Source organism: Alexandromys fortis, unplaced genomic scaffold (genome assembly GCF_014885135.2).
Source record: "Alexandromys fortis isolate MF-2015 unplaced genomic scaffold, M_Fortis_MF-2015_v1.1 scaffold_89, whole genome shotgun sequence".
In the NCBI taxonomy this organism is placed as follows: domain Eukaryota; kingdom Metazoa; phylum Chordata; class Mammalia; order Rodentia; family Cricetidae; genus Alexandromys; species Alexandromys fortis.
This window is the reverse complement of record NW_026067973.1, coordinates 352,796-366,926: the sequence shown is the minus strand read 5'-3', so window position 1 is coordinate 366,926 and position 14,131 is coordinate 352,796. Positions and strand designations below refer to the sequence as shown.

The window sequence follows — 14,131 nt, the reverse complement described above, 5'->3', positions numbered from 1 at the left end:
AAGAGATAATTTTTATTTATTTATTTATTTATTATGTATACAATATTCTGTCTATGTGTATGCCTGCAGGCCAGAAGAGGGCACCAAACCTTATTACAGATGGTTGGGAGCCACCATGTGGTTGCTGGGATTTGAACTCAGGACCTTTGGAAGAGCAGGCAATGCTCTTAACCTCTGAGCCATCTCTCCAGCCCCCGAGATAATTTTTTTAAAGGCTATGATGTCTACATAGGAATGTGTGAGCCACCTCTCTGGGGCTGGCCTTCCTCACACTTGCCGGACACGTGTGCACCTGGTCCAGCCATCTTCACTTCATGGCACTCTCAAGCCAAGAGCCTAGTTCTCTGGAGGCTCTGGGAGGCCAGAATGACAGGACTCTGTGAGTGTGACACAGTTAAAGCCATGACCGGTGACGACAAGGTGGCTGCTTCAGCGGCCTGTCACGCTCTGTCCTGTGTCCTGTTACATGGAGCCAATTAGAAAGTCATTTGAAAACTAAAAGAGTCTACCAGGCTGGGTGGTTCAGCCCCATTTGTGTGACCACAGGCTGGTCCTGAACAGCAGCTTCCAGCCTGAGGAACTGCAGGCATCCGGTGACAGCCGGCAGAGCGGCGTGACTGCTCCTCCGAGCGCTCATAGGAAGCACACACGGTTCGTTCTCCGAGAATAGCTCTGCACCTGTAGACAGGCAGTTTCTGTTGTGGTGAGAAGCAGTGGGAGAAGAAACACAAAGGCAGGCCAGGGCCAAGCTGGTCCTGACTGAGACAACTCTTTTCTGTGGTGAGGTTGCTATGGCTTCACACCTCCCACTCACTGTCAATCAGTGCCACCTGCGGCCATAGCCCCTCAAGCCGCAGAGACACCTGTGTGGAGGGGCAGCCAAGCCCATCCCCAGACCACCAGCCTGGGATTGCTGAGGCTGAGACTACCCCCAGTGAAACCCCAGACACACGGGCCTCGGCTCCGCCATATTTGGTCTTCATAAGTACAGATGAGCCTCCGTTTCCTCATTTTGCAAAGTGGGAATAATGATAGCTCTCTTCCAAGGCTGTGGTGATACGGTCCACTGGTGGCCAGCTGAGGACGTCCCTGTCTGTGGGTGGAGATGCTCCAGTTAATCTCCTGCCCCATTGCGGAGGCCTAGCAAACATCTGAAGACTATTCCCCTGGCTTGAGAGAGGTGTGTGTGTAGAGCATGCTCAGGGTGCTGGCTGGTTTTATGTCTACTTGATAACCGGAGGGGATCTTATGTCTCCATAAGATCGGGCTGTACGCAAGACCCTAGGGCACTTGTTAAATGAGTGATTGATGGGGAGGGCCCAGCCCATTGCAGGTGCAGGTAATCCTGGGCTCTATAAGAAAGCAGGCTGAGCAAGTCATGAGGACCAAGCTTGTGAGCAGCACCCTCCATGGCCTCTGTATCAGCTCCGGCCTCCAGGTTCCTGCCGTTTGAGTTCCTGTCCCAAGTTTCTTCGATGACAAACAGTGATGTGGAAGCACGAGCCATTTAAACCCTTTCCTCCCCAAGCTGCTTTCTTTGGTCATGGTGTTTCATCCCAGTGAACATCTATGACCTGTAGCTGGACTCAAGTAGCCAAGTGACAAAGTCATCATATTCTACACCTGCTTACCTGGCATTTGATCGCATCTCTTCTACAACAGTATTTGCGTGTGTGTTTGTATGCATACGTATACACGTGTGTGGGTGGAGGTCAGAGGTCAATGTGTCTTCCTAAATTGCTCTCCACATTATCATTTTTTTCTTTTTTAAAAAAGATTTATTGTATTTATTATATATACAGTGTCTGTCTGCATATTTTGCCTGAACGCCAGAAGAGGGCACCAGATCTCATTACAGATGGTTGTGAGCCACCACGTAGTTGCTGGGAATTGAACTCATGACCTCTGGAAGAGCAGCCCATGCTTTTAACCTCTGGGTCATCTCTCCAGCCCTCCACATTATTTTTTTGATCCAGTCCCTCCACTGAACCTGGAGCTCACAGATTTAGTGATGGTAGCTGGCCAACAGGCTGAAGAGACTCTCCCGCCTCCACCCACTTGAGGCCAGAAGCACAGGCATGCGCCACCACACCTGGCTTTTTCACAGAGGTGCTAAAAGGCAGCCCCAGTCCCTCACGGTAAGCATGGTACCAATGATGTCATCACCCCAGCCCCCAAACCATATTTTAGCTTCCCAATAAACAGGAAAATAATGCCTCTGATCAAGCTGTTCATCAAAAGATAAAAACGTGTGGCTGCGACAGTACTTGGGAGGCAGAGGCAGGTGGATGACATCAAGTTCTAGTGAGTTGCAGAGCAGCCAGGGCTACTTACTGAGACCGGACCCAAAATATAAAGTAACAAATAAATGAAGTTTCAAGACCTGGCAGTACAGCTCAGTCTGAAGCATGCATAAAGGCCCAGGTTTCATGCCCAGCACCACACAAACTGGGTATGATGGCAGATGCCTGTCTTAGCACTTGGAAGACAGACAGACTAGTGTAGATTGTCACCAGGGAAAGAGGTGTTCCATTTGTTTATGCTGCAGAATTACTTTAACTGTGCAATGGTCTGTTACTTTTGTTTATGTTACATTTGTTTAATTATGTAAAGCTGTTTTGCATTTTTTTCACCTTGCCTGCCTAAGGTACCTGATTGGTCTAATAAAAAGCTGAAGAGCCAATAGCAAGGCAGGAGAGGACTAGGCAGGGCTGGTGAGCAGAGAGAATAAATTGGAGGAGAAATCTAGGCTCGAGAGAAGAGAATAATGAGAGGAGGAAAAAACCTGGGACTAGCCCAGGTCCAGAAGCCAGGCAGCATCAGCCAGCCAGACATAGACAGCAAGAAAGTTGGAAAAAGTGGCTGGAGAGATGGCTCAGTGTTTAAGAGCACTGACTTCTCTTCCAGAGGACTGGGTTTAATTCCCAGCATCCACATGGCAGCTCACAACTGTCTGTAATTCCAGTTCCAGGGGAACTGACACCCATGGTAATAATGCCCATATACATAAATTTGAAAAAAATAAATTAAAAAAAGAAAGTAGGAAAAGGTAGATAAGCCCAGAGACAAAAGGTAGATAAACAGGTTAATTTTTTCTGTTTTTTTATTTTATTATTTTTATATACATTGGTGTTTGAGGGAGTTGGATCCATTGGAAACTGAATTACAAACAGTTGTGAGCTGCCATGTAGGTGCTGGAAATTAAACCCAGGTCCTCTAGAAGAGCAGCCAGTGCTCTTAACCACTGAGTCATCTCTCCAGCCCTGAAACAGGTTAGTTTAAAAGAGCTATCCAGACACATCCCACGAGAGGCTAATCTTTATAATTATGGCTGACACAGAGAATGAGAATAGGACAGTAAAACAACGGAGAAGTCCTCAGAACTGTGTAAAGGTCCTCATTTCTGCAACTGTCAGTGATCAGAAATGCTCAATACAATTTGTTCCTTCATGTACTTGGCTCGTCTTGAAGTCCTGTGCACTGAAACAACCCACATCTTAAAAACAAAATAGCAGGGGTGGTGGTGGCGCACGCCTTTAATCCCAGCACTTGGGAAGCAGAGGCAGATGGATTTCTGTACGTTCAAAGCCTGCCTGGTCTACAGAGTGTTCCAGGACAGCCAGGGCTACACAGAGAAACCCTACTTCCAAAAAAAAAAAAAAAAAAGAAAGAAAAACCAACAAACAAAACTATCTTTCAGACCTGGTGCTCAAACCCAAGGACTTGCACTCACTAGGCAGTCACTTGACCAGTAAGAAACATTTCAGCCGAAACCCTCCTGACGGTGTCTGGGCTGTCAGCGGTCTAGCCTGCCCACCCTCCTGACGGTGTCTGGGCTGTCAGCGGTCTAGCCTGCCCAAGATGCTGTCACTTTTATCGTCACATTGGACGGGAGCCCTGGGGTCCCCTGTCACAGACATGTTCTTCCTTAGCCTCCGAGTGTAGCCACAACCCAATTTCATTTTTTTTCAATCAAGACTGGCCACTGAATACAGTGTTTTCCCTGTTGGTTCCTTCGTCCCAAGTGGGCAGGGGACCGTCTACTTCTAATTTCATGGAGCCATTGTTGAATCCCTTGACGGAGGTATTTCCTCCAATGAGAACGAAAACTTCTGAACCAAGAAAGCTCAGCGCTGCCTTCTAATGAATGAACCAGGTGATGTACGCTCTGTGGTGAGCGGCTCGAAGCATGTTGACTTGGTAACGCGTATCTGATCCAGCACTCGGGGGCTCAGGATTTGAGGACAGCAAATTAGGAGCTGTGTCTCAAGAACAGAATAGTATCTGGGTGGTGGTGGCACACATCTTTGATCCTAGCACTTGGTAGGCAGAGGCAGGCAGATCTCTTGAGTTTGAGGCCAGCCTGATCCACAGAGGGAGTTTTAGGACAGCCAGGGCTGCACCAGTGAAACCCTGTCTCAGGAGAGAGAGCAGAATAGTATGTGCAGAGGATGGCATAGCTGTCCATCAAAATCCTCACAGTCTCTGCTGTCACTCACATAAGTGATTCTGGCAAAGGCTCCATAGAGCATCCCTCCCTTTCACAGACACTGAGGTGGAGCCTAAGTACCAAACTGTAGTGATATTTTGTTTGTGATCTAACAAATGAAGCTTGCCTGAAGATCAGAGTGCAGAGCTAAGCCACTAGTTAGCCATAGAAGCCAGGCAGTGGTGGCACAAATCTTTAATCCCAGCACGTGGGAGACAGAGGCAGAGGGAGCTATGTGAGTTCAAGGCCACCCTGGGCTACATGAAATTGATCCAGTCTAAAAATGAAATAGAGCCAGGTGATGGTGGCCCATACCTGTAATCCCAGCACTAGGGAGGTGGAGACAGGAGTGATATGGTTGGGTGGAGAGAGGAATATAAGGTGGGAGGAGACAGGAGCTCAGATGCAGTCTGAGCAGCAGTCTGAGGATTCATAGAGATAGATGAAGTCTGAGGTTTTGTAGAGACAGTAGCAATCTCAGGATTTGTAGAAATAGAATTGTCCCTTCAGTGTGAGGATTCGGTAGAGGTAAAAAGAATTCTCTAGTGGCTGACTGCTTTGCTTCTCTGGCCTCTCAGCTTTCACCCCCTAAAAACTGACTCTGGGTTTTTATTATTAAGAACAATTAGAATTCGCGCTACATTTGGAACCCAACTTTCGGCACACCGGTACAGCCTATCCCTGTGGCAGCCTCCTCTTGTCCTCTACTACCCTCAAAACTAGCAGCGACTCTGATTTCTCAGCCAACGGTTGGAAGAAGCCAAACCATTTCAGTAGACACGGTGTCTCTAGTAGTGGGATGATGTCCTGTAGGTGCAGAGGTGTGTAAGGCACACGAGGGGCCATCAACCCAAAACAAGCTGCTCTGGCAAGAGCTATCAGTCGGGGACAAAAAGATTTCACTAGCTCAGGTGGTGGAGGTTGTATAGCTTTGGTCCAGCCAAAAGCCCAAATGCTGCATCTCCAACAGCAGCTAGGGTTTATAATAGTCCACTGCCATTCTCCTGAATTTTCTTCCTCACAGACAAGTACATGCATAAGATGGAGATATGGTAGGGGAGGAGCATTCGTCTTCTCAATTTGGTTGGCATTGTGGTATTTTTGTTTACTATCTTGACAGTTCTGGTGGCTTCCATTTGCGTCTCTCCCCCTTATCCTCACTCCCTCCCTCTACCTCTCTTTCAAGATAGTCTCACTACGTAGCCCTTGGCTGGTCTAAAACTTCCTATATAGATCAAGCTGACCTCAAACTCAAAGTTTCTGCCTCTGGAATGCTGGGATTAAAGATGTGCATCACACCCAGCAGTGTGGACTTTTCTATCAGGATGGTCCTCATCACACAGGCTAAAGGACTCATCTGTGAACTTAGCCGAGGCTATCCGTTCCCACTGCGCCGCCTGGACCTCTGCTTGTATAGGTAAGTAAAACCTTTGTAGATTGCATTTATTTCAGCCCTAAGGGCACGGCACTCAATTAGCTAAAGTTATCTATAGATGAAGAGGACTCTACTTCAAAATTTCCAGGTTGTCATCCTTTTTTTTTGGGGGGGGGGGTTTTGAGGCAGGGTTTCTCTGTAGCTTTTGGTAGACCAGGCTGGCCTCGAACTCATGGCGACCCCCCTGCCTCTGCCTCCCAAGTGCTGTGATTAAATGCGTGCGCCACCACTGCCTGGCTGGTTTTTCTCTCACTCAAGGTGCTTTTGGCTTCTTCTTCTTTTAAAGATTTATTTATTATGTGAGAAGGGCTTATGAACAGGCACAGGGGAACCTAACAAGGGGAAGAGAGCTGACGGAAGGGGAGGGAAAGGATGATGTGGTCTGTCTGACATCTCTTAGACATAGCAGCTGGAGGGAACCCTGCCATAAAGGAACTATTACAAGAAGGCTGTATTTTCTTCCCTTCTTCTGAATTTGAGGGGGTGGTGAGAGGGGTGGGAACCCCTGGCATGTTAGTCTAAACGGAAGCCAGAGATCTGATGCTAACTTGGCTCACCCAAGTCAATCTGTGGAGAAAGTGAGGAAGTAGCTAAGACAGAGACATTTGGACCCTAGACTCTAGGGAGGATGGAAGTGTGGCCATAGAATCCACACCCTCCTACAGTATGGAGCGCCGCCCCTACAGCAGTTTCAAGGGGTTGAGCACAAGTCCCCATGTCTTCATAAAGACAATAGAGTCAGAGCTGAATCTCCAACAGGATAACCAGGTGTGACTTTTTCCTGCAATAGGGCTTCTCTACATAGCCCTGATTTGGAGCTCACTCTGCTGGCCTTCAACACAAAGATCGGCCTGCCTCTGCCTCCTGAGTGTTGGGATTAGAGGCATGCATCACCACCACTTCAAACTGTAAGTGTCTGTAAATCAATTTAAATCTATACTCTAACTCCTGTTACGTTAAGCCAGCACTTGTGCTAAACTCCACATCACACCTAACATGCCAAATCCACCAAGATCAAGAGTTTTTGAGGGGAGGGAGTAGAGGGAGATGGAGATCCTTTTGCCACAACCTCCAGAGCGGCTAAACTTGAGTGTTATGCTGCTCTTCACGATCCATTTTTGTACAATGCTTTGGCAGATGGGAGATCCTTTTCTTGCAATATGGACACCCACTAGGCTCAGCATTTTTATTTTTTGAAAGGGTTTCGCTGTAGCTTTTGAGCCTGTCCTGGAACTTGCTCTTGTAGACCAGGCAGGCCTCGAACTCAGAGATCCGCCTGCCTCTGCTTCCTAAGTGCTGGGATTAAAGGTGTGTGCCACCACTGCTCGGTTAGTTCAGTATTCTTTGATTAGGTTTGTCAATCCATTGCTGGTGTGGTGGCACTTGCCTTGAATCTGAGCACTACTGAGGCCAACGGGATTAAGAGTTGAAGGCGGGTTCTGGAGAGATGGCTCAGAGGAGGTTAAGAGCACTGGCTGCTCTGCTAGAGATCCTGAGTAGGATTCCCAGTAACCACCTAGTGGCTTACAACCATCTTTAATGAGACCTGGTGCTCTCTTCTGGCCTACAGGCATATGCAGGCAGGCAGAACACTGAAAAGATAATAAATAAATCTTAAAAAAACAAAAGTTGAAGGCCAGTTTGGGCTGCATACTGAAGTTTTTGCAATAAGTAAAGCAAAGCTGTGCTACCTACTTTGCAGCTTGTTATTTTCCCCCATCCCACAATGGTCTAGACAGTCATCTTTCAGTGGAGTCCTGCATTTGTTTGTATGAATCTATAATGTTGTGGCAAGCCCCCCCCCCCCCATACAGTTTACGGGTATTCACAGAAGTGTCTAAGACTGGAAATGCTGAGCTCAAACCAAGGACACTGGGTGAACAGTGGTTTCCCCCAGGCCCTCTCTCTGTTCTCCCTCACCCATCTCGCCACTTGACGTTGATTCTTTCACTAGCGGATTTTGCTGCATCTGAGCAGCTCTGAGGGAGGACTGGCAGAGTGGTCTTTGGAGCTTTTGGCATTCTTGTCTACTGTCCTTGTAGTTCTGTAAGACTTGGAACACATTCTGATCAAAAACTCTGGGAGTTGATGACTTCAAGACTCCCAACCGGTCTTGGCTCTTCACCTGTGTAAACTGTGTGTTTGAAGGAGGAAATCTCGGGTGGATGACAGAAGTCTCCAAGTTTATTCAACCAGGCTCACAAAAGCCTGCTGAGAACACTGGGCTGATCTCACATGTTCAGTAAAATGTTCTAGGATTCCAGCACAACCTGCTTCAGGAACATACACACAAGACACATGTGGAGTTCCAGTGGGCTTTTATTGAGATAAATTAACAAAAAGAAGCAATCAAGATTTTACCAACCATCTTTTCTAAACCATATATAAACTCTTTACTCAGGTCCATAGACATGTACATACAACGTAACACATCCCAACAAAAACATACCCCCCACTGGAACATTTGCCAATTAAACAGAAAGCCAATTCTCCCTTTCCCCAAAATATTTTCAAAGTTTTAAGTTCCCACTGTTCAAAGTGGAACTGGTCCCTTGTGGCTAGGGACATTAGAATTTTCTCATATTTATTGAACAAAAATTTTAAGTTTTTTCTAATTTGTTTTGTTTCAAATAAGGGAAGTGACTTTGTTTTCTCCAGGCACCCTTCCCAAGAACCACTGGTTAAAATTCAGCAGCCTGTATCTTTAACTAACCCAGGCCCACCCCTCCCTTGCCCTGCCCAGCTTGTCTACTGGAGATTTAAATACACTTCTGTTGGAGTCTGTCAGCTGTGGAGGGGCAGAGTCCAGGCCAGCTCCCTCTGACCTCATACTGGTTACAACCCTTGGACACTTAACTCTTTATTCCAAAGATGAGTTTTTACAACACAGAAGAAAATAGATTTGCTTTGGGAGTTTTAAAAAACTATCTTTATGAATATAAAGTAGAACTACAAACTCACCAAAGTCTGCATAAATTCACCCAAAAGCTGGCTTACTTCACCTCCCATGAGGTCAATAATTTTGCCTGACAAAGACATTTGGCAAGAAAATCATTCCACAGTAACAATTTTAAAGATACACAGAAAAGTTGAAAAAAAAAAGTATCCAATTAAAATAACATGGCTTAATTCCCAAGAACTTATTTCATCTTTCTGTTACTCATCTGAAGGTCAGGAGTGTGGCTAAAGGCAGTTTCCCATGAGGTTATGAGCTTCCAAAGTGTTTCTAAATCCTTAGTGCAGACAACCCTCCCCCCTTTGGGACACAGTACCCTCCCCTCCCACCCCTATTAAAAAAAAGAGAAAAAAAACAAATCAAACGATCAGAAGGAGATGTTCTGTTTCCAACACTTCCACTGAACTCTGTGCTGTGCTCTGTTCTCACTGAGCACAATGGTGTCCAGCACAAAGCCAGCGGCCACGGGAAGATGCCCTCATCTCATTCTGAACATGAACTATGACAACCACCCACCCTACCCCAAGATTTTGGGTCAACCCTGTATTATAATGGTGATACCATTTGGAAATAATTTAGAATTAGTTAGGCTATCCTTTCCAGAAAAAATTATTTTATGGCAAATATATTTCACTCCCACTGGAAAGTTTCATTCACCTTCAACATAAAGGGGGAGAAAAACAAAACAGGCCCTGAGGCAGCAAGGTGTGTAACAGTCTTGTAACTCATTACACAACTATATAACCAGAAGCTAAAACCACTGAGGTGGATATAGTCTGAATATTCAAAATAGGACGTATTCTCTCATCCAAATGAACTACTAGAAAAACAAAATTATTTAAAAAACACTGGAAAGAACCTGAAAGACAATTTCCAATAGGAGTGATGTTCCTTATTAGGGGATTAAAAAAAAAAAAAAAAACAGAGACCAGGCTTTTTGACCCAGTCAGTAGGGCATCTTCCCATTTCCAGCTCGTGTGAGCAAAGCACCACACCCACCGCAGCCTCTCTAGTGTCCTGCGGCGGTGCCAGCTAATCCAGGTGCCACAACTCATCAGAGGCTATAATCAGTAATGCTCTCCATGTGGAGTCTGTGCTTTAAGAGGGACCCGTAGGCATGTGGCACCTGGCAGAGCAGCCCAAGGTTGGCAAGAGACTGCACTCTTTCTGTTGACGCACCCACATGCCCTTTGGCGAGGTACCAAACTGCATTTATATTCCTTTCCTCCGATGTTCTATATGGAAGATCCCTCATCTCGCCAAAGGCAGGAAGAAAGAGAGCTGCATCAGTACAAGGGCAAGATTTGTTGGTCAAAAGGAGATATTTTAAGACCCCTCCCCCACCCTCCCTAAAAAAGTGACTTCCTTAATTTGGTTTGTGTTTAGTAACCAACATCGACTGGACTTGCCTTCTGGGGTTTGTACTGTGCAGCTCTTGCTACAGTTGTTTCGGAGTCGGAGTTGGGGTTATGTCTGATCAGGAGGCATCTGCAGGATTTTGATCCCCAAGGAATCTGGGGTGAGTCACATAGTTTTGCTTTAGAGCTAGGCAAAGTCAGAAAGCAACTTTGAATAACTGATTCCTTTATTCAGGTGAGTTAAGCATGAAAGCATACACATGACATACCTTGTCATAGTTTTAAGGTTTTGAAAAATGATGGAATATGGAAATCAATTTTTTTAAATTTTGTTTTTTGTTTTTTTTGTTCCCTAGATGCCTCCTGACTGACCTAGTATACTGGGTTAAAAGGGAATTAAAAACATTTGTTTTAAAAAAAAGTTCACTGGTTTGATTCATCTCACTCCTTTTGCCTGGAGATCAGGCCAAACATCAAGCATGTTGGGAGGGGCACAATTTAAAGCAACACTACCCACCAAAAGCATCTGCCAGCGATTTACAATGCAAAATGACAGACAGCATTCTCATCAGGGCACAGAGAACAATGGCAATTTCTGCAGCATGGAAGTTACAGCTTTGGGGGGTTGCCCATTCCTGCAGAGTGCATGTATCAAGGTGGGCTGAGGGCAACTCACTCCCACACCACAGGTGACTGAAGCAGCTAAGCTCCGCAACTGCCAAGCCCACGGAGCCGGTACTGGCTGGTCCTCTGAAATGCAATGCACGCTTTACACACTCTGATCTCAGCCTGCACTTAACACCCTTCTCACACTCCAAGGAAGATCAATCTTTGTTCCCCTGAGCAGAACTTGGGAAGTTCCTCAAACTTTTAGGGCAGGAGAACCAAATCACAGAGCTTCTCAAAGCCCTCAGGAATTGGATTTGTGATGCTTCCTTGCTCTCTGCTAAAACCACCGTAAATGCATCACAAGAGCAGTGCAGCAGACAGTGTATCCTGGGCTTCTGGGCCCCTTTCAACCAGGGCCCTGCAGAGGTCGGCTTCCTACAGTTAGAGGCCAAAGCACTTTTGAAGAATTTAGTGTTGCAGAAAACTGAGCCCCTCTCATCTTTAGCTGCTCCCATAATCACTCTAATCCCCTTAATCCCAGCAACCTTCATCCAAAAGAAAAAAAATAATATATATATGTATATATATATATATCTATATATATGAACCCAGAAAAAAAAACTTATTTACAAAGTTTATACAAGTATACACATCCAATCTTCTACGGGACGCGCTTTGTTACAGAGGAAAGAGGCCAAGGCTCCAGCATGTCTCCATGTCAAGCGCCATACTGCTCATGGAGGCGTGAGCCAGGTTAGTGTTCCGCTGCAGAGCACAGAGGCTTGTCATATGGCTCCTGCAGTGAGAGGCTGTCCTTTCCTTTGGGAGCGACGATGGTGCGTCTGCTCAGCCCAGAAGAAAATTGTACTTGGTATTGTTTTTTTTAAATACATGTATTTACAGTGTGGATGGACTGCAGTTGTGAATCAACTCCTCCATACAAAGAAAAGGAAAATGGCGCTAACATCACTAGTCCACCTTCCGGCCCTGGGCGTGAGTACTGGTAGAACAGGAAGAGACTTCAACTTGAAACAAAAATGAAGAGGCAAAGAAGATTGAAAAAAAGAAAAAAGAACATGACTTTGTTGATTCCTTGGGCTTTGTATAAGGATGATAATCTTAATGGTTTCGTAGCATAAGGCACTTCGCACAAATAAGTAATAAGCTCTTTAGGCTTAAGAAACGATGACTAACCAGGGAGAAGTTGAAATGCAGTAGAGTCGGCTATTGGAGAATTGTAGACAGGTGCGTTCACCAAGGTTCTTCTCTTCTTAGGGTTTCTCCCCTCTTCTCGTCCCCTTTTCCCAGAAAACATTTTTAAAAACCAGCAGTTAGTGCAACGAATGTTCAGTCAGCACACAGTGCAAACAAGTGGAACAAAAACGTCTATTTCTTCTTTTCAGTTTCTCTTCACCAGTTTAAAAAAAAAAAAAAGAAAAATGTCTGAGCTCTTATATAACTCTTCATAGTTCCAAATAAAGATGAAAAAACCCACAAAGAGAAGAGCATCCCCCCCAAATGATGTGTCACAGATCCAAGGAGCCTTTTGCAGTTTGTCAAAGCCTATGGAAAAAAGTTTAGAAATGTAAAGTTAACATCCATGAGAGCAGAGAACAGTCCTCATCCTGAACCTCTTCAGTATTCTCTTCTGAAACTACTAGGAGCTACTGGTTCCAGGAAAGGATTGATTAAAGCTGGATCCGGTGGCTCAGGCATGTCAATCTAAGCATGCGGAAGACTGAGAACAGAGGATCTGAGTCAGGAGGACAGGTATGAGTTGGTTTTGGCAAGCTAGGGGTATACACTCTGTCTCAGGGGGAAAAATACATTATCATCAACCAACATATTCCACAACATTCCCCCACATATCCCAGGAGAAGAGCTTCAAGTTCTGATGGAAGAATGACAGCCCTCACTCATAATTAAGAGGCCAAGTGTGGTGGTTGGTACATATCTTTAATCCCAGCACTTGGGAAATGGAAGCATGAAGATTAGGTTCTCAAGGCCATCCTACAGTAGATGAAGAGTTTGAAGGCTCTTCTGACTCCCTGAACCTCTCTCAAAAAACAAATAAAAAAGAATGTGGAAAAAGCTTTTCATTTTGTTTTGGAGACAGGGCCACGCGGCCCAGAATGACTTCAAACTCATAATTCCCAGGTTTCCACAGTGTGGGGACTACAGGCACTCACAACTGCACACAAGTTGGCAAATTCTCTGAAGCTACAGTAACAGTTAGGCAAGAGCCTGGGCCACCAGGAAATGAACAAGCAGCCCTGTAACAAGTTACGAAGCTTACTACAGGACTGCAGATTTTGTGGTAGTACAGTGCTTTGCCCTGGGTTAAATTTCTAGGATTAAAGAGGAAAAAAAAAAAAAAAAAAAAGGTGTGCACTGTAAATTAAAAACAAAGCACTTCTCAAGCCCAATCAATGTGTCTCTATGAAAACTCTGAAATAGCCTCGACTTGCTTATTGTCAAACCCCGCTTCACACCTAACTGGAGCCACAAGTGCAAAGTGAGAAGAAACCAGAGGGTAATTAAAGACATGTTTATAATGTGTTAAATACTTGATGACAAGGTATTATAGGTAATTTAACCTAATTTATTAATGTACTCCCCAAAAAAGGCCAGGTAAAAAAGGGGAGCAGGTAACAGTTTTAAACCAAGACTGCCAATGCCCTTTGTCTTTCATTATCCCAAGAAGCCAAATCTGTCCGGTGTCACTCCCAGCTCATGCTCAGGAAGCTGTCTCCAGGGCAGCACAGGCTTACTCTACTGACACGGCTGCCCACCAAGAGTCTTGGTTCTCATTCCTATCTACGACACTGGGCACAGCTACGGAGGTCAGAGGAGGAAGACCTACGCCTGAAGGTCTGATCACTGTTACCGGTACATACGTGCTTGTTAAGGCTTCTCATCTTCTACAGGCTCACTGTGGTATTCTGCCACATACAGGCTCTTGTCAATGTTGCTTGGGATAGGTTTAATTTCTGTGCCCAGTTGCTCCTCAATACTTTTCAGGTTGAAGCGATCATCATATGTGATCAAGTTGATGGCTAAGCCAAGATGACCAAAGCGACCTAAAAAACAAAACAGAAAGGGTTTAATGAATATAAAATGTTAAGAAATTTAAAAAGTGGCAAATAAAATGAATTAAAGCAACATGTATGCGCAGGTCTGTAATTTGCCAAAAGACACAGCATTACTATTTTCAATTGGTGATATTCTGAATAGCAAAAACAAGACAGGAAAAAAAAAAAAAAAAAAAAAAAAAAAAAAAAAAA

General features: G+C 45.2%; 1 protein-coding gene across 1 annotated transcript in view; it reads right to left on the bottom strand.

Moving 5' to 3' along the window:
• Window positions 1-8,225: 8,225 nt before the first annotated feature.
• Window positions 8,226-14,131, bottom strand: part of Ddx6 (DEAD-box helicase 6) — a 22,223-nt gene continuing 16,317 nt past the window's right edge. The window contains exons 9-10 of the mRNA XM_050156201.1: window positions 13,745-13,927; window positions 8,226-12,410 (exon numbers count right to left, since the gene is read on the bottom strand). Coding sequence (XP_050012158.1) covers window positions 13,752-13,927 — 176 coding nt within the window. The 3' untranslated portion in view covers window positions 8,226-12,410; window positions 13,745-13,751. The remainder of the gene's footprint in view (window positions 12,411-13,744; window positions 13,928-14,131) is intronic.